The sequence below is a fragment of the Oryza glaberrima genome, chromosome 6, assembly GCF_000147395.1.
Source record: "Oryza glaberrima chromosome 6, OglaRS2, whole genome shotgun sequence".
Taxonomy (NCBI): Eukaryota; Viridiplantae; Streptophyta; class Magnoliopsida; order Poales; family Poaceae; genus Oryza; species Oryza glaberrima.
This window is the reverse complement of record NC_068331.1, coordinates 918,323-945,251: the sequence shown is the minus strand read 5'-3', so window position 1 is coordinate 945,251 and position 26,929 is coordinate 918,323. Positions and strand designations below refer to the sequence as shown.

At 43.5% G+C, this 26,929-nt stretch overlaps 6 protein-coding genes across 8 annotated transcripts; 2 read left to right on the top strand and 4 right to left on the bottom strand.

Moving 5' to 3' along the window:
• The first annotated feature begins 6,908 nt into the window (after positions 1 to 6,908).
• LOC127776714 (protein MODIFYING WALL LIGNIN-2) lies at positions 6,909 to 9,758 on the top strand. Its single transcript, XM_052303237.1, has 3 exons — positions 6,909 to 7,226; positions 8,430 to 8,632; positions 9,223 to 9,758. Exons 1-3 carry the CDS (start codon positions 7,131 to 7,133, stop codon positions 9,539 to 9,541), a joined length of 618 nt encoding a protein of 205 aa, XP_052159197.1. The 5' UTR covers positions 6,909 to 7,130; the 3' UTR covers positions 9,542 to 9,758.
• LOC127776715 (gluconokinase) lies at positions 9,678 to 11,815 on the bottom strand. The gene is made up of 4 exons (XM_052303238.1): positions 11,326 to 11,815; positions 10,920 to 10,962; positions 10,424 to 10,503; positions 9,678 to 10,304 (listed from the first exon to the last, which is right to left on the bottom strand). The coding sequence occupies exons 1-4, from the start codon at positions 11,354 to 11,356 to the stop codon at positions 9,868 to 9,870; spliced, it is 591 nt and encodes a 196-aa protein (XP_052159198.1). The 5' UTR covers positions 11,357 to 11,815; the 3' UTR covers positions 9,678 to 9,867.
• A 468-nt stretch (positions 11,816 to 12,283) lies between these two features.
• Positions 12,284 to 15,521, bottom strand: LOC127776713 (uncharacterized). The gene is made up of 8 exons (XM_052303236.1): positions 15,223 to 15,521; positions 14,568 to 14,676; positions 14,130 to 14,245; positions 13,901 to 14,020; positions 13,700 to 13,789; positions 13,325 to 13,458; positions 12,837 to 13,101; positions 12,284 to 12,520 (listed from the first exon to the last, which is right to left on the bottom strand). The coding sequence occupies exons 1-8, from the start codon at positions 15,472 to 15,474 to the stop codon at positions 12,368 to 12,370; spliced, it is 1,239 nt and encodes a 412-aa protein (XP_052159196.1). The 5' UTR covers positions 15,475 to 15,521; the 3' UTR covers positions 12,284 to 12,367.
• A 4,749-nt stretch (positions 15,522 to 20,270) lies between these two features.
• Positions 20,271 to 22,066, top strand: LOC127775795 (uncharacterized). 3 transcript variants are annotated; one of them, XM_052302091.1, is made up of 3 exons: positions 20,271 to 20,475; positions 20,691 to 20,942; positions 21,557 to 22,066. In XM_052302091.1, the coding sequence occupies exons 2-3, from the start codon at positions 20,854 to 20,856 to the stop codon at positions 21,900 to 21,902; spliced, it is 435 nt and encodes a 144-aa protein (XP_052158051.1). In that variant the 5' UTR covers positions 20,271 to 20,475; positions 20,691 to 20,853; the 3' UTR covers positions 21,903 to 22,066. The 3 variants fall into 3 exon arrangements, with proteins under 3 accessions (XP_052158051.1, XP_052158049.1, XP_052158050.1); XM_052302089.1 differs by having other exon boundaries at positions 20,279 to 20,475; positions 21,521 to 22,066; XM_052302090.1 differs by having other exon boundaries at positions 20,280 to 20,475; positions 20,790 to 20,942; positions 21,521 to 22,066.
• Positions 22,067 to 22,079: 13 nt separating this feature from the next.
• Positions 22,080 to 23,609, bottom strand: LOC127776229 (pentatricopeptide repeat-containing protein At1g08070, chloroplastic-like). The gene has a single exon (XM_052302589.1). The coding sequence runs from the start codon at positions 23,607 to 23,609 to the stop codon at positions 22,080 to 22,082; it is 1,530 nt and encodes a 509-aa protein (XP_052158549.1).
• A 638-nt stretch (positions 23,610 to 24,247) lies between these two features.
• Positions 24,248 to 25,587, bottom strand: LOC127777806 (uncharacterized). Its single transcript, XM_052304426.1, has one exon. The coding sequence runs from the start codon at positions 25,585 to 25,587 to the stop codon at positions 24,520 to 24,522; it is 1,068 nt and encodes a 355-aa protein (XP_052160386.1). The 3' UTR covers positions 24,248 to 24,519.
• Between the last annotated feature and the right edge of the window lie 1,342 nt (positions 25,588 to 26,929).

Genomic DNA, 26,929 nt, shown 5'->3' with positions numbered 1-26,929 from the left:
GGCATAGGAAATATGATGTGAACGAAACATTATTGGGGCGTAGCTAGCTAGGTGACATCTATTTAATTATAGTATATGTTCTAGTTAATATAATAAAAATTGTATAGTGGACCACCTATTTAATTGACCTATTACATACAGATGGACCACCTTTACTCTAAATTATAGCTACACCACTAAAACAGATTCTAGCTACACCACTAAAACATAAGGGTATTCCAACATCAAGAAAAGACCATGTCGCAACTTCTCGCCAAAATACAGGACAAAATCAAGCTATGAAGCATGTGGGGGGCAAAAAAACATTGCCAAAATACATGACAAAATCAAGCTATAGAGCATGTGTGGGGCAAAAAAACATTGCGAGAATATCTGCTTAGATTTTTATTTAGTGTGTGTTTCTTTTTATGTTTTCTTCCTGTTTCTTTTATTTTCCTCTCTCTTTCACCTCCCTTGGTAATATTATAAATACTTTCTATTCTCTTAATATAACTTCAGTTTAGCGTGGCTACGATTTCAAAAAAACATATATATAATGCTGAGGTGAGCTTGCATTGGCATGCATGCTCGATGATCAGAAAGATGAGATATGGATCAGCAGCAACTAATAACTTACCACAGCTGATCATAATCTCTGCAAAGTTAATTAAACACATGATCGATCGTTTCATCGGTCTTCGAGATTGGTATAGTAGGAAAGATTACTTGATGAGGCTGGCCGGCTGGCTTTTGAGATGAGCAGAGCTAGCACACATGTGAAGTCGATCGTACTTTTTTCCCCATTTGCATTGCATTGCCTGCTACGAATCCTAATCCCGTTTCTCTTAATTACGTACGCGTCCAATCTCTCTTATTAATTTGGCTCTGCTCGATCGATCTGCTCTTCGTCTTTTGCTTAATTTGTTAATTTGCTCTTGAGGCCATCGCACACATCATGAGTGACTACTTGCTTCTATCTTTGTATACATCTTTCTTCTTTGTCTATCTAGGAGGAGTAGGATTTCCTCATCACCTCCCACACCATTAATTGATTGCCAAGAACGTATGGCTACTTTCTTCGCCGGTAAGCTTAATGTCCTCGTCATAATCATGCATATTTCGGCTTGTTTGCACCTAATTTCCTCTTCTCCATTGATTACTACTCTTCCTTAGGCCTCGTTTAGTTCGCAAAAAAAATTTTTGAGTGTCACATCGGATGTTTGATCGGATGTCGGAAGAGATTTTCTGACATGAATGAAAAAAATAATTTCAAAATTCGCCTGGAAACCGTGAGACGAATCTTTTGGGTCTAATTAATCTGCCATTAGCACATGTGGGTTACTGTAGTACTTTATAGCTAATTATGGACTAATTAGGCTCAAAAGATTCGTCTCGCGATTTCCCCTCTAACTATGTAATTAATTTTTATTTTTATCTATATTTAATGCTACATGCATATGTCCAAAAATTCGATGTGACATTTTTTTAAAAAAAAATTGAGGAACTAAACCGGACCTTAATTAGTCTATTTCCATCGTCACAATATATGCATGTACAGGATATATCATGTACTCCCTCCATCCAAAAAAGTTAACCTAAGAGGGGTCATATCTTTTCGAGCTTGTCTTTTTCTAGGACGGAGGGAGCATGTAACTTGCCCTCTATGTGATTCAATTCCTCGGGCTTGGTTCTTGTTTGATTTCGATCGATTAATTAATTTAGTTTCTTGGTTATTGCCTCTGCTCTGCTCCGTTGCAACACAGCTTGTGGTGTTACTACAGTACATTCTGGTAGCTCCATCCATCGACTTGAAATTTCCAGAGGAAACTCGCTTGCTAGGTATCACCAACAAGCACAACGATGTGATTGGATCCTATACAGATAAATAATTTAGAGTAAATCGCGTGGCCAATATCTAGACTTGTTCATGTGTGTCATTCAGGTCCTGAACTCTTAAAATTTATTTTTAGTTTTTTAAACTTATTAAAGTGTGTCATTCTGGTTTCAAATAGGCACGACTCCTCCAAGATCAATTGGCGTGGCATGTCACACGGATATTTCGGTCGTAAAATTTATTTTTCCTTCTCCTTTCTTTTCCTCTTATTTTCTTTTTTGCCATACTTACATGAAGGAATAAGAAAAGAGAGAGGAGATGAAAAAGAAAAATAAAAAGAGTCAATATTTACGTGGCATGCCACATAAGTGTCACGTAGGATCTCAGAAGGATCATGGCAACCTCGGACCGGAATGACACATTTTATCATGTTCGTAGATCTGAAAATGTATTTTAAGAGTTCGGAAATCTAAATAATATATACGGACGAGTTTACGAACCAAACACTTTGCGCAATAATTTAAGAAAAACCATTTAGATTTTACCAATGGAGTGGTTACATGCATGGCTGATGAGAAAGAAGGGAGCAACAGATGAACAGTACGTAGAAGTTGGGAGTGTACCGGGCAGGACGTCCAATCTTTTTATTTCAACCACCCACACAAGATGGTGCGGAATTTCATATTGATATAACAGAAAAAAAAATCACAACACTACAATCCTATAACTAGGAAGAAGAAAAAAAAAGATCACCCCACCACAAGCTAGAGGCTCCAACACATACCTTGAGAAGCACTAGCACCGAATTGGCTGCCGATGTGCGCGACTGATCGCCGCTACCCCTACACGGGGAAACCAATTTTTGGGTTCAAAACATTTTCAATATCTGGTAAACATTTTAATGTACTCGCCACTGTAAAAAAAAACACTTAGAATTTAGGCTTATTTAGATTATCTCAATTACATATGATTATTGTAGAAAAAAAACACAATGAACGTTATTACTTATTGGAACCAAGATCATGCGAATGGGCACTGGAAAATGAAACATATATAAAACCTTGTGGTCGTTGTCTGATGGAGTATTTTTCTTGTACATTTTTGAGGAAGCCGATGCTTCAACAACGCTGAGCCCAAGAAAGTGTAAAGTGTAGAACAAATGTATGGACTGCATTTCGGAATTCACCAGTAGAATCAAGAATGGATTAATTTTGCAGGATGATATTGACCGCAATCAATCTCAGGAGCATTTTCTGGCCTAAATAAACCATATCAAGTTCGTTCCAGATTTGAAGCTAGTGTTTATAATTAGCTAGCATATCATTATGGTTTCTTGATCAGAACTCCACTTAGAGCAATTTCAACAGACTCTTTATTTAGCTCTCCAAGGTAAAATTTAGTTAACACAGAGAAAAAACGAGCTCCAATAGCCTCTCTATCCGGATGGCCAAATTGCTCCTCCGGCTGGCCAAATGTAGCCAGCCTCCTCCACTGGCCAAAGGTGGGTCCCACCACCACTCCCATCCCCATCCAACATCTCTCCCTACCGGCGACGAACTGAGGGCATATGCCAGCCATGAGCGTCCCGCCAATGTTGTCGTTTGGGCCACCGTCCGCCGTGGCAGTCGTCGTCGTCGCCGTCGCGCCTCACGCACGAGCCGTCGCTGCCATCGCCGCTGCTGCGCGGGGAGCCACCGCCGCCGCCGCCTTGCACACTGGAGCCGTCGCCACTGCCGCTGGATCGATGGGCCGATGCTGCCACGCGGGAGAAAAGAAATGGGAAGAGAAAGAGAAAGAGGAGGAAGAAGAAGGGAATGGAGATGGGAGGATGACATGTGGGTCCCTTTGTGATTTTGGAGATGTAAATAGAGAGACTGTTGGAGCATACATCTAGTTTGACTACCCAAATCAGTTGGAGAGTTGGCTAAATAGATATTTGAAGAGTCTAATTTGGAGATGCTGTTGGAGATGCTCTTAATTCAGAAGGAAAAAGCAGGTGAACTACCAGAAAAGCTTTGCCAGCAAAGTCATGACGTATACAACTATAAGCCATCTTCAGCGTACTCTAACAGAACTCCATTTATGCCAATTGAAGAAATCGTTGTAAGTTAACCGCAGTTTGAGCTAACTATTATGTTATAATCTTTTGAGTTGCGGTTGATAAGCTGTGGAAAATAAACGAAGCAACCAAAAGTAGTATAACAGATAAATAGCAATTGAAAATTTATATCCATGTTATTAGTGATTGAAAAGCTAGTCGATCGCTAGAAAATAAACTGAAAAAAACTCAACATAAAATAAAGTTTTAAAATCTAAATTTTGGTCGCGATTGATCAGCTAACGAGAGCAGAAGATGGAAAATTTGTTGTCCGAAGAAAAAAGAACAAACACAGACGGAAATTAAGGCATGTTTAGATCCAGGGGCGAAGCTACATGTAGCTATGGGGGTTCCTAGGCATCCGGGTAAGAGAAAAGTTTTAGCTATAGTTACCCTATCTCCACCATATATGCACCCCCTCATCTCAACAATGTGTACCCCCAAGCAGACCATCAGGCCGAGCAAAGGTAACAAGGCCAACAAAGAAGCGCACAGCCATGAGGATTTTCTTGTGATGTAACATGTTTAGTTGACAAATTTGCCCTGCATAACAGCGCTGTTAACTACTTCACGGTGAAATAGAATGCACTCGGTGGCCAGCCGCAGCCTATGGTCTTATCACCTATTAATCGTAGCAGGCAAGGGGTGACGTCAAAAGAAAGTTTTGCAATTTGCTTTCATAGTTTCATTCCATTTTTTCGATAATTTCAAATGAAAAATTAAGCTGTTTTGTCTTTTTTTTTTCTTGAGATGCTGATGTGGGACGAGTAGTTCTCCAGTTTTAGCCACCTATTGGTTGTGATTTTAATCTTAACTTCTTCAGTACACTGCGCTGATAACTATCGTCATTGGGAATTCCCATTTTGGCAAGTACTTTTATAATTTACCGCTAAGTTTTCGTTCTTATACCACTCGTTCATGTTAATGTAGATACTGAAATCAATGGTTTTAGTATTGTTTACCATAATGTTCTTTGATAAAACATGGTAGGTCGTACGTATATCATTTTCGAACATGGTAGTATATTGCTACTATAATGGTGCACCACTCTCTGTTTTGCTCTAGCTTCGCCACTGTTTAGATCCTACCCAAAAACTTTACACCTTGTCACATTGAATGTTTGGACACATATATATAGAGTATCAAATATAGACAAAATAAACGAATTACATAGATTACGTGTAAATTGTGAGATGAATTTTTTAAGCCTAATTAGTCCATGATTTGACAATGTGGTGCTACAGTAAACATTTGCTAAAGTTTAGGGTGTAAAGTTTTGGCGTGCCACATCGAGTATACCGGCACATATTTGAAGTATTAGACGTAGACTAATAACAAAACAAATTATAGATTCCACCTCTAAACTGTGAGACGAATTTATTAAGCCTAATTAATTCGTCATTAGCAAATATTTACAGTAGCACCACATTCCGCGATAACAACACGAAACCGAGCGGTCTGGCAGAATGAAAGAGCGGTCTCGCTCAAGCAATAGCGATACTGGTGTCATGCCGATTTAATTAGCAATTAATTATCTTGATTAGTGATTAATTAATTGCTAATCCAGATACTTAATCACTAATTATTATTAGTTAATTGTTAATTAAGTAATTAATCACTAATCAAACGGAGCCCATTGGACCGTGTCGTTGATTTGCTTGGGCGAGGCCGCTCTTCCATCCATTATGTGAGACTGCGTGGTGTCGCGCTTTCACCGCACGATACCGCTCGCGATGTCATTTTCGCGTAACAGTTCTGCGAGACCGACAATATATTTTTGCAAAAAATTTTACATCTCGAATATTTCCAAGAAAAAATTGAATGAAATGTATATTTTCAAATTTAATTCTGCTTTGGTATGTCGAGGACGACGTAGTGAGCGATCGACGAGCATGGACGCGGCGAAGACGACCCCGCCGGCGGCCGGCGGCGACCACGGCGGGGACCAGCTCGGAGAGGCCGGCGACGGTGTACACTCCGGCGCAGTGCGCCACCGCCGACAGCACCAGCAGCGCCGCCGCGGCGCGCATGTACGTCAGGAGCATTTTCTAGCGCCTAACTGTCACTGCACATTGAAGAAAAAAATGGCATGATCAAGTTTGTTCGATACTTGGAACTAGTGTTAATTACAGTACCATTTTAATATGGCTCGTAGATAATTCAGAACGAAAAAGTAGGTAATTTATCAGTAAAGCTTTGCCAGCAGAGTCACCAAGTATACAACTTTCAGCCATCTTCAGTGTGTACTCTCTCACAAGACTCCACTTTATACCAGTTGAAGAAATCGTTGAAAGATAACGGCAGTTTGAGCTGACGATTCTATTCTAATCGTTTGCTCTATGGTCTATGGCTGATAAGCCGTAGAAAATTAAAAAAAAATCCAAAAATAAATATACAAGTAAAAATTTCATATGTTTTTAGCAATCGAAAAGTAAATACTAGTAGAAAATAAACTCGGAAGGAAAACAACCCCTCAAAGTCAACATAAAATCAAGTTTGAAATAATTTCAAATTTTGGTCGTGGCTGATAAGACCAACGAGCAAAACGACGAAAAAAATTGTTATCTGGAACCGAAAAAAAAACACGGTAGAGATTTATACTGTACTAAAATTTCAACGGTCGGGTCACCTTCAATTACCAACCGAAGCAAGCAACTGGTAAAGCAAATCAAAGCAAAAGATAGTAGATACCCACCAACGAAAGAAGCCGACGCTCCTCCCTCCTTCCTACACCGCGTCCACCGCACACCGCCCGAGGGCCCAACACCCGGTCCACGGTGGACCGCGTCCACAGATCGATCCCTCGCCTCGAGCAAGCAAAAAAAAAAATCCGTACTACTCTACGTGGCGTGGCAGTCGTCCTCCTCCCTCCCACGTGAGCCTCACCGACAGGTGGGCCCGGGGAGACCGTGGTCCCCACCTGCAGTGGCGCGCGTGGTCCCATCTCCCAAAGCGAGATGAGTTTGCTGCTGCAGAATAAAAGGCACCCAGAAAAAAATAAAAAGACAGAAAAATTCGGCGGAATTCGCTGTTGGAGTGAGTATTCATCGAGGCAAAGCTCGAATTTTTGGTACTATCCGATTGGTGGCGAAGCAGCGGCGGAGCGAGAGAAAATCGCTGTAGGAATCGGGGGAGAAGGAGGAGTAGATAGAGGGAGGTGGATTGAGCTGTGGGAGGTTAGGTTGGTGATTGGTAGAGGAGGAGGAGGAGGAGGAGGAGATGGAGAGGAAGGTGGTGGTGGTGTGCGCGGTGGTCGGCTTCCTCGGCGTCCTCTCGGCGGCGCTCGGCTTCGCGGCGGAGGGCACACGCGTCAAGGTGCGCAGCTTCGTCTCTCGCCGCCGCCGCCGAGGTTCCCGGCGGCGGTTTCTTGAACTGCCTTGTTACTACTACTACTTTCTGGATGAACTCGCTCGCGTTACTTTTATAGATCTCGGTGTGTCTGCTAAGTTGAGCTTTTGTTTGGATCTCGCTGTTTCCCATCGGGGATTTCTGACCTGGTGGGAGTAGATGCGTGTAGCTTATCCGTGGTTGTTCGCTAGGAAAATGCGCTGTGGCAGAAGTGAATCTTTGAGCCTTTTTATGCTTTTGGTTGATTTTCGCTAGAGCTAGTGCTGCGATCATGTTAGGTGTAGAATGGATGTTTAGTTCAATCTGATTCGACTAGTGCGTGTAAAATTATATGGTTGAATCAGAATCTGTCCAAGTTATTTCCTTTTCTGGCAATGTTCATCTTGTTTGTCAGGATATAGCACTATTAGTCTACTATATATGGTGAAGCTTTACTTATTAGAAATCTTTAAACTCGTTATTCTACTGTTCTTTTACTCTTGACAATGCGGCTAGAACAGCTTAATTAAGGAGTTATCACTTATTCAGTGGCTAATCATTGTGAAACTCATTACAAACCCTAGTGCCTGTAAGCACATTGCAGATATTTTCCTCTTTGAGGCTTGAGGATAGACTAATTTTGCACTGAAATGCATGTAAAATCATGCCGCGATGTAGGAATATAAGGTGGTACATGTTTATAGCTTTACATAATGCAAATGCAAACCTCAAAAGTGTCAAGGATCTTATGCTACGCAGAAAGTTCTTCTGACTGCAAGTGAAACTTTACTATAGAATTACTTAAAAAACAAACAGACTGGACATATTAACTGCGGGGCTGTTTGGCAGCGCTTGCTGCAGCTGCGCTGCACGGACGGTTAGAAGAAATATGAGTTCGGTTCCTTTAGTAGCTGGCTGTGGTGCAGCCGCAGCCAGTGCTTCTGAACAGGCCCTGTAGTATTAACTGTTTCACTATGTATGATCTTAGATTTTACATATAGATTCTTGCAATAACAGTCATACCATCGCTAAAGCAATATATAATTATCATGTCCCTTACTCTTTTTAGAGTGCTAGATTGTAATAATTGGCTGTGGCTCTTCTAAGCAAAGGCTGGGATGTTCTATTTCATTATCTAAAAAAAATAATTATCATGTCCCAGTTATAATGCACATTGCTTAACTCATGCAGGTTTCAGATGTGCAAACTTCTTCTCCAGGTCAATGCATATACCCAAGAAGCCCAGCCTTAGCCCTAGGGTTAATATCTGCGGTTGCTCTTATGGTCGCCCAGTCTATTATAAATACAGTGGCTGGTTGCATCTGTTGTAAGAGGCATCCAGTTCCCTCAGACACTAACTGGAGCGTAGCTCTGATCTCATTCATCGTGTCTTGGTAAAACTCTACCCTTGATGTTTATTGTGTTATTTTACCTTTTTCCTCTATCTTGATGGGTTTCAACTTATCTTACCGATCTAAGAATTCTGAATATTATTATGTTATGTTGAACCTAACTTAGCCTTGACAGTTTGTTAAACAGTTTTTATGGAAACAAGGGATCTTGGTTGCCAAATGCGTTGGAGTTCTTGACTCTATCATTTTGGCACTACAAAGGTTCCTTGCAGTTGATGCCTTTTTTCAGTAGTCTTTATTAATGTGTGTTTTTCTGTGAGATAGCGTACTAGCATTAGGCTGCTGTTTGTTTTATTCTTTGCAAGGAATTCATATGAGTGGTTCACATGATGGCTAAATAGAATAACTTTTGCATAGATTTCAAGTGCAATTAGTAATGTGAAGTGCAATTCTACCTTTTTCTTGGAACATCTTTGGGGGGTTAGCTGTGCTTTATTCTAAGGTAGGGTTCAGATCAGAATGTTGTGGCTTATTTTGCGGAAGTCCTGATTCCTGAATGCTATATTTTAGCAAAATACTCTGCTATTTGTTATTTGCCATAACGTCGTCCTGGATATTGTTACATTCTGCAGGGCCACTTTCATAATCGCGTTCCTTCTCCTACTGACCGGAGCTGCACTTAACGATCAACGGGGTGAGGAGAACATGTACTTTGGCAGCTTCTGCTACGTTGTCAAGCCAGGGGTCTTTTCTGGAGGGGCAGTGCTCTCACTTGCCAGCGTGGCACTGGCAATAGTTTACTATGTTGCCCTATCATCGGCGAAAAGTCCACCAAATTGGGGTCCCCAGCAGAACCAAGGCATCGCCATGGGCCAACCTGTGATCCCTCCACAGAGCAGCGAACCGGTGTTTGTCCACGAGGACACCTACAATCGGCAGCAATTCCCATAAATCATGATCTGTGCAAGCTGTTTCGAGGGCCATTCTGATACATTATGTTTGGTTTGTATAGGCCTCCAGGTTAGAACAGTAGCAGTAACAATTGTTGTTAGGTAGAGTCATGTTTTTTGCTTTCTTCTTCCCCCTCTTTCTTGAGCGCTACTGTCGCATGTTCTGCTTCATCACAGCGGATATTCGATTTTACATGAACTGGGCAATGTTGAAGAAAGCTTGAGTTTCTTGCTGTTTGCAAATTCTGAAGGTTTTACATGATAATTGGATCATGGATGTGGAATTACAATCTGTCTTACACCTGTGGGAACTTGATGAGCAGTCATTCAGCACACAGTGGATGCTAGCTGCTCCCTGAACCGAGCAATGGTGTCGTGGACGATGGCGTTGGGGTGCACCATGGCATCGACCACGGTGATCCCCTCCGCCTCATCGATCTGCAGCAGGTCGAGCTGGCTCTGGAGCAAGCTCGCCGGCATGAAGTGCTCCCCTTCCATTGATCTCCTCCTGATCCTGTCAGCAATCACCTCTGCTGATGCCTCCAGGCACACAAACTTCACCCTGCAGCTGGAGTAGCTCCCTGAACCTGACCTGAAGCTGCAGTCTCCTTCCCTGAGGATCTCCCTGTACTTCTGCTGCAATGCTGAGCAGCTGACGGCGACGTCCTCGCCATGATCCAGCCGCTCCCTGACGGCGTCGCGGAGGGCCTCCAGCCACGGGATGCGGTCGCCGTCGGTGAGAGGGATGCCCTTGCTCATCTTGGCTGTTGTCAGGGACAGGGAAGAGCAGAGAAGTTCAGAAACGAAAAAGGGAAATGTAGGTTGGTTGGTTGTGAGATGATGAATTCTTCAGAGAAGTATATTGATCTTGATCATGCCAGACCTTTGTTTGCCTGAGAATGGTAGTCGTCTGCTTCGATGAAGCTGCAACCTAAGGTTTCAGCAAGCAGTGCTGCTACTGTCCTGCGAATTCACAGTGAAATGCTAAATTCATAAGAAAATGTCATAAATTTTGCTGAGGACAAAAAAAAAATGAAGTAAATTCAAGATTTAAAGCTGAACAGTACTATTACAAAATCTGAATGTAGGTTTGAAAGTCACATCCTAAAACCAAATCTTCAGCAAATGCAGAGGTTTTCTCCGAGGAAAAGACACAGCAACATCCATTTGACATCACAATGTTGAATTGTTGACAAAATGCATATCAGTGTACTGATAATGTCTCTTTCTGCTTGCTTCTATTTAATGTGCCTAAAATTGACCAACTTGACCATAATATTAAGCATGAACTGAGCTGAGGACTTGAGGTTGGTCTAAAACAACACAATCAGTTTGAATACTTGACAGGGTAATCAGAAAGAAAGAAGTAATAATCTTACGATTTACCGCAGCCACTGACTCCCATGATCACGATTGCCAAACCTGCAACCCCAGATGTTGAACAAAGATGAATTAGCAGACACCCAAGCTCTGCTGATTACGATTAGTACTTGTAATGATAATCCCATTCCAAGCAATTCCTTGAATTAAGCATTAACACTTCAAAAAGAAAACATCAATTCAGAAATCAACACAGCACCTATTCTGTCAGACCAAAATCACAGGTATGGTCGCAATACATGTTTGGGATCCATCACTTCAGTTCGCAAGAACAAGAACATGGTGAACATGCACATGAATAACAGGAAATCTGAACCAATTCGGTGCAGCGAAATTGCGAGAAGAAACTAAACAGATCAAAAGAGTTAAAAACGAAACAAGCACGCACTGATCCTGGTCACTGACCTGGTCGGTGCGTGAGATCGGAGGCAGCCATAGATGAGCTTGGTGGTTCGTCTCGATCTGTTCCTACGACAAGGAGTACGACAAGAGCGTACTAAACCTGCGAGTAAACGAGGAAGAAGACGACAGCGGCGGCGGCAACAACTCTACCTTGGCTTGATTGCTCTTCCTTTATTTTATATCTCGAGATTGAAGAACAAAATCTATCATTTTTTGGGAGAAATTTATTTAGTCTAGTCTAGAAATTGACTTGCATGAACACTGCAATTTGGCATTTTTGACGTAGTGAGTACTATGGTCATCCTCATAAAAATAAGGAGAATTTTTCACGAATCCAAACATAGAAAGATAAGATTGTTTTAGGATTGGACGGCGAAGAAAGAGACTTGAAGCGAATTGTCGTCTGATGACTAAAACTAACAAAGATGAGACGTAGACGAAAGCGTCTTCAGTTCAAAGCAAGACCACCTGACATTTCAACTTTCAGTTCACCGTCACTTTAGACTGGGACCTGGTGTTTCCAAAGACTCTTTTACAGTTCATTCATGTCCATGCTGTCGCATTGTTGTTGCTGCTGACTCAGAGCTTATCACACATCCTTATCCAAGAGGAACATTTGTAGTATCAACAGAAATCATCTTTCAAAGGATATTGTTGTTATACAGGATCCTCCCAAGAAAATGACAACTTTCTATAGAGAAAAACAAGTTAGGACGAGAGTTGGTGATGATGGAAATACCAACTTCTCTCAAGTCTTGGTTGATTGGATTCAAGTTGATGCTTTCATGTTCCTCTAGCTCAGCAAAGACCTTGGTGGTTTCTACTGAACTTGTTTCTGGTCTCTGAATCTTTCAGCATTGCTTCTGGTTTCTGAAGCAAGGAAGAAAAAAGCTGTTGCTACCGGTGAGAACAAAGATGTTAAGATGAACTCAAAAGATGGGGGCAAAAACAGAATCCGAGATATACATAATCACATACAGTACCAAATTCATCTGATCTAGTAATGTAGTCACGTAAGAACATGCAAACAGCTAGGTAACTATGGCTAATTTCTGAAAACCCCTGAATCCTGAAGTGTTTTGCAATATTCTGAGATGACAGGAGATTTCTTCACCATGTCCCAGATCTTCGCTGAGCTCCTCAACCAGTCACGCTCGGTGAGATTCTTCGAGAATGACCTCGATGGCCTTGATAAGATCTGCACCCACAGTAATATCCACAACTAAGTGAATTGTGTCCAGAGTAAACGTAGTACTCTGAAAAGAATCGTTTATTCTGCCTTTACATCAGAATCAGGACAAGAGTCATCATTGTGTTCAGGGTCAGTTCTGCACCATATTATTTTTATTTTTCCATATACCATGATATGCATCTATCGATTAATAAGGATATGCAGAACTATTCCTTTTCGTTACTTGGGAAAAAAAAGAATGCGAAGTGCTAATTCTGTTAAAATATGAAAGAGCTCAACCTGCTGAGCGCCAACAACCAGTTAGGTAAAGCTGCAAGCATACCTGATCACGAAGCATCCCTAACATGGATGGACATGTCCGATACTCAAAATTTGTTGAGTTATCAGGTGTTCTTAATGGAAGAAGATATATGTCCTGCTGATTGGAGCTCAGATCCTCAATCTTCATGCTTGAAGGAACTGAGGAGTCAGAAACTTGAGGTGTTGCTCCAGAGCTTCCAATGCTAAAGGAGGAGGACTTGAAGTGTTTTTCAAGAACCCTCTTCAGAACCATGAGCTTTGAAGGAGAAAAGTCTTGTTCCCGCAATCTGTTCAGTTAGAAAACCACACCATTCTAAGATTATCAAATTAATTGGTATAAAAGATTGGATTGTAGAATTAAATGCAAAAGTGTTGTGTTCATATCACAACAACTAACTTCACTGCCAAGATACCGGAAACAACAAAAGGATCTCTTTGTTCATCAAAAAAGAAATGAGCATATGATAACATAAGAAAATGCAAACAAGCATGAAACTGAGCAGTGTTCACCTAGCATGCACAAAACAGAGATCAGCTATGTAATCTTCAATGCCTGATTGGTTATCATTTTTGTTTTCCTTGTCTTGGGTAGTTGAGGAGGTCAATAATGATGGATCAGGTATGTTGTGCTTCAGTAAATCAACCTGCAAAAATTGTATTAAATCACCCTTTCAACTTTCTGCCATTGGCAGAAACTAAATTCATCAACACAGCATAACCACAAATTTTCATAAGTACAATATACTAATACGGAGTTTCAGGTCTGAGCTCTCTAATACGCTGGAGGATATAAATGTGTTCTTAACTATTCACTGTAAGAAAATGTGATCAAGTGGTATGGATGATAAAAACAAAGGCATAAACAAATATAGACAGACAACTTACCGTAAGAATGAGGTCCCACATGGACAGGTCATTAATCCCCTCCGATACAACCAACAAAATATTGCAAACAGATGCCAAGAAAACACCAAGCTACAGCAATTCCTTGCAGAACAACATAAAACACTGATCAACTATTCGGTACTGTCAAGCTCAGTTAGCAGTGGGTACAACCCAGTGCGAGAATTGAAGTATAGCATTTACCTGGATTCCCATTAACTCATGAGCCAGGTCTCCTGATAATGGATCACCACTGAGGATAGGAATTGCGGATGAACCATCTGGCTTCATCATATCAATTAGTACGGAGGGACTGAATACTGGCTGCAAGACAAAAGGTGATTGTTTTTTAGAACGTTACCAGCAATATGTTTAACAGCTCTGGCATTTGGAACATTGCATAGCAGAAACTGAGTTAAATAACTCTTATCACCTGAGTGTCTAGAAGTATAACCCGTTCATTAGAGATCCTGATATCAATGCCAGCAGTACAGTGCTTAGCCATTGCTTTGATTTCCTCAGTTTGTGTAGCAAAAGGAGGAAGCATTCCTACAGGCAATACTCAACTAAATGAGCTTCGGTTTGATCTAGGTGTCCACATGGAACAAATTGCTAGCCAAATTACAACTCTTCACTACGCTTTTTCAGCAAGCCAAAAGACACAAAAGAGGTTAGGGGAAAATTGATGTATGGAAGAAAAACAGAAGCTTAAGGACTTAATAGAGTGCATATTATCAACAGCAGAGTGCATCTACAAAATAATTCTGACAAGCGCATGTTTTGTTTGACACATGAAAGTAACAACAATGAATTGAACTGAAACTATTGGAAGACTGAATGCTGAAACTATTGGAAGAATGGATGATTGTACCAGGTGAGCTTCCATCATATCCATAAAGCTCGTTCATGATGGTTGACTTGCCCACACCAGTTGGACCAATTACTCCAATCACCATGAAATCATTGTTCTCAGTCAAATACTGAAAAATATAGGCCCCAAAAGAAACATGAAGATCTCGATCAATCACCGGTTTGACATTTCAAGAACTCTAGAAGTTATGTTATACACAAATACTTTCATCAAAATGTCGCAAAATATCTGAATGTTTTGAGGGATATATCTACAGATACTTTTAAATAATCTTGTCATCATTCAAATCCAGTTTCATGCACAAACTGTAACTTTTGACGTGCTAGACAAAGGTCGCATTAGCATATATCATATTACTGCAAGATTTAAGCTTTATCATCAGGGATAGTATTAGAATGCATCTCAAGAGAACCTAGGAAACCATGAACTAAACTGTATAAGAGCTACGAGCCTACAACTAACAACTGCATTGAACAATGGATTATTGCATTAACCAGACACAAAAAAAAATTGTCAACTGAATCTACTTATAGGATCTCACACAATTTTATCACAATGCTTGCATCGAACCAGTAAGTAAACCCTGAACAGCAAAAGGAAATGAAAGAAACAAGAAGCATATCCTCGTAGCAAAGCCACTTGAGGACGCACGCACCGGGAGGATCTTGTCGGTGTGGACCTCCCACGCGTCGGAGACGAGGCTGAGCGAGCCAGGCTGCGTGGCCTGCCGCGAGCGGCCCGCGCCTCCTCCGCCGCCGCCGTCGTCGTCGGCGCCGGAGGACGAGGGGGGCGGAAGCGGGGGCTTGGCGAGAAGGATCTTGGGAGGGGGAGGCGGAGGCGGGTGCGAGGAGGAGGAGGAGGAGCCCCGGTCTCCGACGCCGGCGAGCGGCGGCGCTCCGGCGGCCATCGCGCGCGGCGTGCTGCTGCTGCTGTGGGCGTCTCTAGTTGAGGAGGAAGCCGTCGCTTAATTAATCGGAATAAGTTCACTTGAGGTCCCTTAACTTGTCAGCGAAATCCGGTTTTGTGTGGGCCCAACTGTCAGACGCGGTACTAGGAGGCCCGGCCCAGGTAAGCGTACTCTTTGGGCCATCCTACTGGGCCAGATTTTTTTTCTATACTCTTCTGTTTATTTGTACCGTGGTAGACCAAGAAATAAACAGAGAAATTTTTACTACGGTCATGAATATCCCGTCCGTTCCTCCGGAGCATTTTATGTTTTGCAAGTACTTAAAATTAATTTTTATTCTTTTTTAAAGTTATTTTATTAGTTAAATTTTGAATTTTGATTACGTGGATTCTCCTCCTCAGCAGCCCATTGGCTGAAAACGCTTGATTTCCATGTATGAGAATCGGTCTCATAGGAATGTTTATTTTGGGTATAAAATTTGAATACTTAAAAATGCTTAGTATTTAACATTTCGATAAAGATTCACTCGGTCTTTCAAATTTTGGTCATAATAATTTCTAAAATGCTCTTGTAGCACAGTAATAACACTGTTAACAGTAGTAGTGCAGGTTCAGCCATGTTGCTCCACGTAGGAGTATGTTGGTGTAGTAGGGTGCTGGGACCGAGACAGCTCATCGTTCCCCTACCTCTCTGCTGCATTCTGGAACCCTCTCTCTCTCTTCCTGTGACCCACAACACTCCAACCAGAAAGGCAGAAAGCAAGCAAAAGGATAGGAAGGAGCCAAGAACACCAAGAACTTGTTGGAGCTGAGACAGCAGCACCAAGCAAGAAACCGGATCCAATCCATCCATCCATCCATAGGTAATGATCGTCCCTTATTACCTTCCCTACTTCTTTGAAATCTTACTGTCTTCAATTGCTCTTTTGCCCGTGAAGTTGTAGCAGTTCGCAGTTTGTCTGTTTCTTGGGGAGTGAGTGTGTCGATCCCTAAAAAGTTCATCTTTTTTTGCCCCCTTTCCCACGCAATTTAGATGAACTGGTCAAGGAGAGCGCGATGATACAGCCACTGGTTGTACAAATCTGTCCCGATTCGTTCTTATGTTCGTGGTCTGTGCTGTACTAGCGCTCGTTTTGTTCAAGCGATTCAGAAAGTGACAAAACTTTGGGGCATTCTCTTCGGCCAAATCTTTTGTTTGCACCATGCGGTAGAATCTATCCTAGCTTGACGATTCTGGAGCCCTGACCACGAACTTGTAAGCGAACAACCTAGAGGGAAAAGGAAATAGGTGGTTCCGCATTGTTGAATTTTGAGTGAAAGAGTGTACCTGAGGCTCCACAATTCACTGCTGACAGCCGTGTTCAATCCCCAACATGCTAACAATTTCTTTTTTAAAAAAATGTTTGGAGAGACGTCTCTCCCTCCAAATCTCGTTTTTTTTTTTAATTCATTGCTGAAAGATAAACTGAAATGCTGCTCACATGGCCCGGCTTCTCTGATGTTCAAAATACAAAATGTGATTCTAAGTGTTCTGAGGTGGATCCCATATTCAGAAAAGATTAAGATTTGTTAACGTGGGTTGGTTTGACATGCATATTGCATTTGCTTCTTACTAGGGGGTTGGATTGTGTGAGCTTCTCTTGTTTTAGCCTTTTAGCTTAACTCACTACATGTGGTGTCCTCAAGTAAGCATCACAGTTGGGGTTAACAGTCAGATAACTAAACCGTTTTGCAGATGAATTATTTGCTAAACCAGTGGTTGTAGAGATGAACCCGATAAATTCTTTTGTAACTGAAACCGGATTGCTACTCATTTGACAACAGCTTTTTGCAACTGTAAAGGGCAGCCAGAAACAATAAACAGAGTGTGTGCAGACTTAAAACCATATTCCCTCCACTTCACATTATAAAACGTTTTGGTCTCTCCATCCCTCGTCTAGATTCACTAGCATCCATATGAATTTGGACACATATATGAAACACATACATGGATTCATGCAGAATCTGTTTAAAACCCAAAAAACGTCTTATAATGTGAAACAAAGCAAGTGGCTTAGATCAGGTTTGTTGTCTTGTGTTCAATTTTTTCAACTGAATAATAGTACTTGGTAGAAAATCTTTTAAAAAAACAATAGTACCAGGAAAGATATTATGAATGTAGGCACGGTTTTGCTTTGCCTTGTGCAAATGATAGTCTACTAATAATTCTTCCACGTAGACCATACCTAACATGGCTATTTTTTACCATGTAATTCCCTTTTTGTTGTTACAAGTAAAGCATTAGAGTGATGATATTTCATCGTTCGTGTCCGTAATCTATAGAACTTTTCAGTCTTCCCCTGATAACTAGTGTGTACTTAATTTTGTAGTTTCCAATGGCTGGCAAGTACATCGCCGCTGGTCTTGTTGGTTCCTTTGCCATCTCATATGTTTGTGATCATTTTATCGCTGAGAAGAAGATATTTGGAGGTATGGAATCTGATCCCAAGTACCCGTTTGTAAATTGACAGCACGCTTAACATACACCGTTGGCAAATCTGTCTGTATAGAGAATATGTGCAAAACAATCATCTTACTTCTTGATCAGGCACCACACCACATACCGTGTCCGACAAGGAATGGTGGCAAGCAACTGACAAGAAGTTTCAAGCCTGGCCTCGCACTGCTGGGCCACCGGTTGTCATGAACCCCATCAGTCGCCAGAACTTCATCGTCAAGGATCTCGAGTCCTAAGGTAGCACTAATCGCGCAATATGCGCCGTTGCACCCCTCAATCAAAACAAGAGCCCATTTGAAGCCACGTTTCATCTTTCATTTGAGGTGCTGATGCTAAAGCTCCTTTGCTTGTTCAGATTGTAGTGGGAGCATATATGCTGAAGGTTGCGCCGTGACTAAGATGGCGATGGCTGTGGCTACAAACTACCTACCTATGCCGTACTCCCGAACCAGTACGTGAGTACTTGGTCTCAATAAAACAGAACTATTTTGCCTAGTGCAGCCTGAACAGAACCTGAAGCATATCTGCTTTAGACATTGTCATCTTGGTGATTGTTCTTATGCAGTAACAACCTCTACTTTGTGCTTGTGCTATTGTGAGTGAATGGAACTATCTGTCTGTCACACTGGAATATGTGCCTTGTCTACTGATGCAAGAGATTTTAGGCCACTTGTGTCAACTCCAGAATCCAGGTGGCCTCTCTAATCTCAGTGTAGGTAGCAACAGACAGCATCTCGCCGTTTTCGTGAGGCTTCTTCAGTGATTCTGAAGCTTATGTGTTTTCTTGCACACAAAAGTAGATCAGCTAGCAGAAACGTGTTGCTAGTTTGGTCAAGATTTATGTGCGAAACATTTGACCCTGCTGCCAGTATTTGTCAGATGAAAACGCTGAGATCTCCTCTATCTTGGGAGATTTTGCACGCCTGATTTAACTCTGGGTCGTTTTCGTTTTCGCATCAACATTTCATCAAATACCCATCTGGGAATTTTCCCGAGCTTTGAGCTGCTTTAGAACAAGGTTCAGATGCTGATCATCAGCAGTTCAGGATGTGATCTGAAGCACGGACAGAAATTAAGAAACGAAATCATTGGAAACGTGTCAAACTGTGGGCAATACACGTCACTCACCCTGCATCGTAGTCCGTACACGATGTTTATGTACAAACTCCCAGGTAGTCATACGTGGTGCTTGCAAAATCACTGAAAAAAATCGTGACTTTCCAGGTGGCCGTCTGAATCAACAGATACTAGTTGACGTACGGAAAATAATAAAATTGAAACTGGTACGAAAACACGTCCTTGATATACCACTATTATAGCCCCATCGTTTGGCCTAAACAGCTAAATAATAAGCCAAAATTTGAATTTTTAAACTTGATTTTGAACTTGATTTTGAAATGCTTTTAACGTAATTTTTGTTAATATTGGCTTTTAAGTCATTACGAACAAACAAAAGTTTTACTTATAAATTAATTTTAATTTTTTAATAAGCCAAATAAGCTATTTTGGCTAAATGGACAACCGATGGGAGCTTTATATTCTACTAGTACAAAATTAAGGATCACTTTCGTAGGTGGTACCTTTTTCATTTTTGACTGGGAGAAAAGAGGAACAAATAAACAATACTATGTGCCTTTCAAATATAAACATTTGAGGGCATGATAGTTACAAATGAACAAAAACACACTAAATAATACTGCTCTATATAAGTATTTATGTGATCAAAATTTATAGTACCCATCTCATAATGTATAATGTTGGTTAGTTCAATGTCAACAAGTAGTAGAGGAAGTACTACACAATAAGAAGTTTTAATTTTGAGCAACGGCGTCGTACATTAAAATATGGAGGTAATATATTTTATGAAAAACTTTATGTATAAATGTTGGTTTAAAATATTAGATGAATCTATTTTTTAAGTTTATAATAACTAAAACTTAATTAATGACATTATCATTTTACATGCCATCTCCATCAGATTCCATCAGCCATTGGGACAAAAATATTAGAACGAGTATAATACTCTCTCTGTCCTAAAAAAACTTAACCTATGATGTGTCCTCTCCTAGGCTAAGTTTTTTTTAGGACAAAGGGAGTATTACACTTGTTCTAATATTTTAGTCTCGATGGCCAATGAAATCTAGACAAATGATAGTTTAGATTCGTTATCTTAGGAGGGGTCATACCTCTTTCCAGGTTTTTTTTTTTGAGGGGAGGGGGGGGAGGGACGGAGGAGTATTTGTCATTAGATTTTGTGATGGTGATAGGATGATGGCAAGAAGGGGGTGGCACCATGCAGCAGCATTCCCTAGGTCGGTCGGTCCTTCTGCCGCACCGACCATTCGACCCCCCGTCGCCACTACAAATCCACCACGCTCCCCTCCCGCGTGTCACCACGCCATTACTTGATCCTTCTTCCCCTTCATCACAGTCTAGTACGTCTTGCACCTGCATCATCTGCATTGGCAGCAGTAAACTAAGGGTGCGTTCGTTCTGAGGGATTGGGTGAGAAATGGACATCGTTTTTCCCGCATATGCTTTCTAAACTATTAAACGATGTATTTTTTATAAAAATCTTCTATAAAAAAGTTGCTTTAAAAAATTATATTAATCTATTTTTAAAATTTAAAATAGTTAATACTCAATTAATTATGTACTAATGACTCGCCTCATTTTACATATCTTCCTAATCTTTTCTATCTCTTTCTCCTCGAACGCAGCCTAACTGTGTAGTGGTAGTAACTAGTACTGATCTGAGGATAAGCTCCAGCCATTCTGAAACTCTCTGCTCTGTCTGTCCGTGCATCTTCTTCCTGCAGCCGACGACATCATTGCAAGCTCGGTAGGAGTAGCAGTAGCTCTGTTGTTCGGTTGTTCTGCTCAATGGCCGCTCGAGCACTGTCTGCTGCTGCCGCCGCCGCCGGTCGCCGGATGGCCGGACAGACTGGCTTCCCTCTTCTTGCCTCCTGCAGGTAACTGGCTATAACTGAAAGAATGGGAGCTCTGTTTCATGTATTTCTCCTGTTTTTTTTTTTCTTCTTCATTGGATTGTTTCTGCTATGGTTTATCAGTGTCCAGTACGTCAGTTTAGTGTAGGCCGTGAATCGTGATGAGCTGATGGCGACGCCAGTATCTTGCCTTCGATCCTCTCTTTGTACTATTTTTTTTTCCTCTTTGGTTTGCAACCCTCAATCGATGATAAACATGCAACCTTTTTATGTGGAACTCTGAATGAACGTTCATTTGGGCTGATGAACTCTGATAAACTCTGATGGAGAAAGAAATGAGCCAAGCAAGTTCAAGTTCCTTTGGAGATGTTTCTCTCTTCTGTTTTTTTACTGTTCATTTTCCAGACAGATCCTGATCCTTCTAGCTGTTATTTAGTTACTGCTCCATCTCTAAATCATTTGGGCTGTGTTTATGGTTTAGCTGTTGATTGAGATGTCATGTTCTTTTTAGATGGATTGAGAGTGTTGTTGTCTTGTAGAGTAGATGCCATATTTTGAGAGAAAAAGAATGTTCATTTTCTGATGAAAGTCTGTGTGAGCAGGAGAGGAGATCAAGCTCATCAGAATTACTCGATTAGCGCACAGGCCCAGCCGGAGGAGGAGCAGAAGGCCATCCACGACGGCGGCGGCGCCGCCGGAGCGCAGGTGGAGGCGGCGCTGAACCGCAAGAACGTGGAGGTGCACCCGGAGGAGGAGACGGTGGAGGACGCATGGGTGCCCGACCACGAGACCGGCGTCTTTGTCCCCGCCGACGAGGCCGCCGTCTCCGGCACCGAAAACCACGACCACTGCGGAGCGGCGGCGGCGGCGGCCGGCGGCTCGCCGTCGGTGCTTGACCAGGCGGTGTTCGTCCGCGAGGAGGACATGGAGGACGTCGAGAGGCCGGCCGTCGACATGGCCGCTGCCAATCACAAGCCCAAATGAGCATCAACTCAGCAGTAGCAGCAATAACCAATAAAGCCAAATAATGCCTTCTGAAATCTCATGTACAACTAGTACTAGAAAATTTCCAGTGAAAATCTTGCGTCGTTGGTTGTATGAATCTTGTTATCTACAGTGATCAATCGGATAATCTGTTCTTTGATGAATCTTGTTGTGGTTTTATCGGATGGAATTTGCTGGGATTGCTTTGAATTCGTGCACGACGCCGTCGATCTCGATGAGGCTGCAGCCGGGGACCTTGTCGATCTCGTTCCTCCTCATCTGCCCCCTCACCTTCACCGCCTCGCCGTGCCGGCCATTCGACGCGTACGTGTTCGACATGAGCACGTAGTCGCCGGCGTCCGCGTCGGCCACGCGCCGTCGCATCACCCGCTCGGCGCGCTCGACGTCGCCGTGCGCGCGGCATGCGGCGAGCAGCGAGCTCCAGATGAGCGCGTCGGAGTGTACTGGCATTGCCGCGATGAACTCCTCTGCCTCGTCTAGTCTCCCGGCGCGGCCGAGCATGTCGACGACGCAGCCGTAGTGCTCGATGCGAGGTTCCGGCATGGCGTTGAGTTGCTGGAGCCCCTCCTCGACAAGTCCGGCGTGACAGCACGCCGTGAGGACGCCGAGGAGGGTCACCTCGTTCGGCGTCACGCCGGCTCGTTGCATGCCGGCGAATAGAGACAGGGCGTCCTCGCCGCGGCCGTGCATTGCGAGCCCCAGGATCATGGATGTGTAGGTGTACACGTCTCGCCGCGCCATGCCGTCGAACACCTCCGTGGCCTGGTCGACCGCGCCGCACTTGGCGTACATGTCGAGCAGCGCGTTGCCGACGACGCCGTCGGCGCTGTGCCCCATCCTCCCCATGTATGCGTGCAACCACCTGCCGGTGTCCAGCGCGCCGAGCTGCGCGCACGCGCCGAGGGCGGCGACGAACGTCGCGTCGTCCGGGCGCACCGCCGCGGCCTGCATCTCCTGGAACAGCGCGAGCGCCTCCTCGAGCTCACCGGCGCGCGCGAACGCGGACATCATCGTGTTCCAGGAGACGACGTTCTTCTTCACGGGCATCCTCCTGAACCACCGGTGCGCCGCCGCCGCGTCGCCGCACTTGGCGTACATGTCAACCAGCGCGTTCCACGCGACGACATCCATAGCAACCTTCCTCTCCGCGACGCGCCGGTGCGCCTCCCGACCCAGCGCGAGGTCCCCGATCTGCGCGCACGCCGAGAACGCCGCGGCGGCGGCGACGGCGTCGATGGCCACGCCGCGGTCATCCGCCATGGCGAAGAACAGCACCACGGCCTCGTCCAAGAACCCGTGCCTCGCGTGGCCGGTCACCATGGCCGTGCAAGAGACGACGTCCCGGCCGTCGGGGAACCCGTCGACGAGCGCCCGCACGGAGGCGAGCTCGCCGCGCGCGAGGTAGAGCTCGACGAGTCCGTCACGGACGGCGCGGCGGCGGTCGAGGCCGAGCTTGGCCGCGTGGGCGTGCACGGCCGGCGCGGCCTCGCCGTGCTCCGCGGCCAAGGCCTTGATGAGAGCCCGGAGGCCTCGGGCGTCGTGAGGGGCGCCGGAATCCACGGAGACGGTGCCGTTCTTGTAGCCGCCATGGGAGCGATGAGGCGGTGGCCTCCTCGGCTTGCTGCTGCTCGCCGGAGGAAGCTGCTGCTGCGGCGGCGACGGCGGCGGTAATGGATAAGGCGCCATGGCCGGTGCCCGGTGATGAGGTGAGAATGAGTTTGGGTGGGTCAAAAAGTCAAAACATAAGTACTGACAGGTGGGGACGGATACAGGTTGGGACTTATGGGCCGCATAAGAAACTAAGGCCCATAAATCAACCGGCCCAATACATATGGGCCTCACGTGAGACGAAATCCATGAGCTACGAGCCGACTAACATGGGTCGGACTCAGGACTTCATCAAGATTCAGATGAACAGCATCGCGTTTGATTTCATCTTGATTTTCAGATAAACAGCGTCATGCTGAATTTTTACCTTCATCATCCATCTGATCCTGGAAAGCCTCAGGGCCATCGAAATCATCTTCATGTATCCAGGAATACAAAAGCATGTGCCTCTGGACATGCATATTTTCAGCAAGCTGGAAGAGCTGAAAGCCTGAAAATGCTTTTTCCCTTTGGAAGAACCAAGCTGTAAATGCATCGATCACATCCAAAAAAACATCGTTGCACACATCTCATGCATAATAAACATGTTGGAAGGAAAATCAAATTGAACGCACAAGTAATACTGCATTTAACACGGCACAGGATGCAATACCATTTTTCCCCTTCACAACAAGGTAAATATTATTTCTTGTAGAGAGATAAAACAAGGTTCAGACATTCAGAGTAACAGGCACAACAGTTTGCCTCCAGAAAACTAACCCAAATAACAAAACTACCATTACTATTATTTCTAACAGACGATAATTAAAACGAACATGGCAGTTCACCAAAAACATAAACATCCTGCAAGCCATCCCTTGCAGCCTGTTCAGAATTCAGATGCCATCATAGATATAGTAGCTTGAGTTGCAAAAGCCCTTCTGCTCTGCAGCACTTGAGGAGAGAATTTCAGCAGAAGATAAACCCAAACAAAGCTTCCTTGTAGCAGCTAATGATCGAAAGAGAGTAGCATCCTGGGCTTCACCCAGTTGGGCAGCAACCCTCTGCGATTGCCTTGATTTGGCGCCAAGGATGACACACAGTATGAATCATAGCCGATCCCTCCCCATCTCTGCGGGTTCTTGCAAGACAATGGTGGCCGTGGCCTGAAAGCCTCCCTCTTCTCATCGAAGAAGAAGGCCCATTCCTTCAACTCTTCCTCTTCCATCTTCACCCACATTGCAGGCTGGGATGACAGGTCAAGGCGGAAGGCCTCGCCGATGGAGGCGGCGAGCAAGATGAGCATGTCATCACACACCACCAGCGATGGCTCGCAGAGGTCAGGCTCCGACATCTCGACGCTCCAGACAACTTGTACTTCTTCCAGGCTGAGCTGGGGTTCCAGCTTGACGGTGTAAAGCTGCTGATACTCGAGGGCATAGAGCTGGCCTTTGAAGGGCACAAACTGCTCAAGAGCTTTAGAATTGGGCGGGCAACTGCACTGCGACCAATGGTCGCTTCCAACTCGCCATGCGAACAGGGAGTGCTTGGCCTCGACAAGGAAATGCGAGTTGTGATAATCAAGGGGAGCTGTGAGGGCACAAGAGTTGACAAAAGTAAAGAATGGGCAGGGTGGAGGTGAAACACTAGTGCCGGTGAACACGTCGACGATGGCGAAGGTTGTGTCCTTCAGCGAGGGGGCATTGCCGGAGAAGATGGCATGGCCATAAGAACAGCATTCATAATCCATCCCCGCCAGAAAATCTGGCGGAGTCACGCGGTGTATGCAGATGGTTGGCTTGGCTGGATCAAAGAGCTCCCATACTACTGGATCATCGCCAGAGGAAGCGCAGCTGCGGATGGCAAGAGGACGGAAGAGGGTGGTGCGTAAGGTAGATTTTGCAGACCTGAAGGCAGCATGCCAATTGGGGCAGGTGGCAATGAAGGCAGCAAGGTCACTGGATGAACTCAACAGAGCAAGGACACACTGCAGTAGGTCATCTGGGAGGTCTGCCCATCCTTGGAGCACTGGCATGGAGTTGGGGGTGTTGGAGATCCTCTTGCAGGTGTTTTCCATGATAGCAGGCTCTGCAAGTCAATAATGAAGTCAATGGGAGCAATCAGAACAAAGAAGTTCTGGTCAAGGACAAGCAACATAGTCCACTAATTCACTACGTCATGTGGGCGCATGAAAAAATGAGTATTAGAAATCCTAGCCACTAGAGTGACAAATAAGAAGTGGAGTACAGTGGTGCTACAATATTTTGCAATGTTATGAATGCAGTATGTAGTTACAAGACTCAACAATTGAATTCATTCACATTTCAAATAACATTGAAGAAAACGGATAGTTAATGCTTTATATCATTCTATAATATGCATGAATTTAGTATCGACACGTTGCATGTGTGTCATGTTGGTAGCAATACATCCTTGACTTTTTTATATCGTTTATAACTTAAAATATTACACACAACATATAAGTAATAAAAACCTGTATCGTTATAAAATAACTCATGTGTTTTAGCCATCAACATACATACTAAGAAAGTATGGGGTATCCCCTTCTACCTTGCTTGATCCTCAACCACAATAACTGGTCCTTTCTTTGTTCCAATCATACCAAATATCATGGTAAAAAAAAAACATATTTGATAGGATGTTAGTATTTATTATGAGAACCTAAAACATTGACAATTTGTGATACAAAATAGCCTAATCCAAAGATCACACTTTTGGTGGAGACGTATTAAGTATTAACTGCTGAAAAACATAACTCTATAAGTATCTTCAGTATTTCTAAAAAAAATCTTCAATACCAAGACATCAGTGGAAGTTCTCTTATTTGGGATTTGATTAATAGAAAATTAATGAACAAAAATTGCGTACATATTATTTTGTTGATAATCAAATATTGTCTCACCACCACCCGAGTCAGTATAGATTTTGAAGACTTATGATGTACTCATAGTCCTTAAGAATTCCCCTATCCTCCAAGATTTGAACGTACATCTTAGAGGAGTTAGCAGACTAATAAATAGAAACAACGAGACAACACAAAATGGGTGGACAAAGTACGTGGAAGAAGAAGTTTACCGATGAATGAAGATAACAACGATAGCGAGGGCAACAAAGAAGCCCCAAAATGGTTGCCGTCGATGTTAATGAGGACGTATCAAGGGTCTGCAATGGTTACGACTAGCGAGTAGGGAAGACGAAGCGGCGGCAGAACTAGCTAATGATTAGGGTATGGGGGGAACGAGGAGAGGGGATTCAATGGGTTTTATATGGTATGACATGTTAAGAGATAAGATGCATATGTCCCTCCTCGGAACCAGTTCACACACACACACACCTCCTGGTACCAGTTCACACATAGACCCTTTTCATTATTAATTTGGTAGTAAACCCTAGGCTTT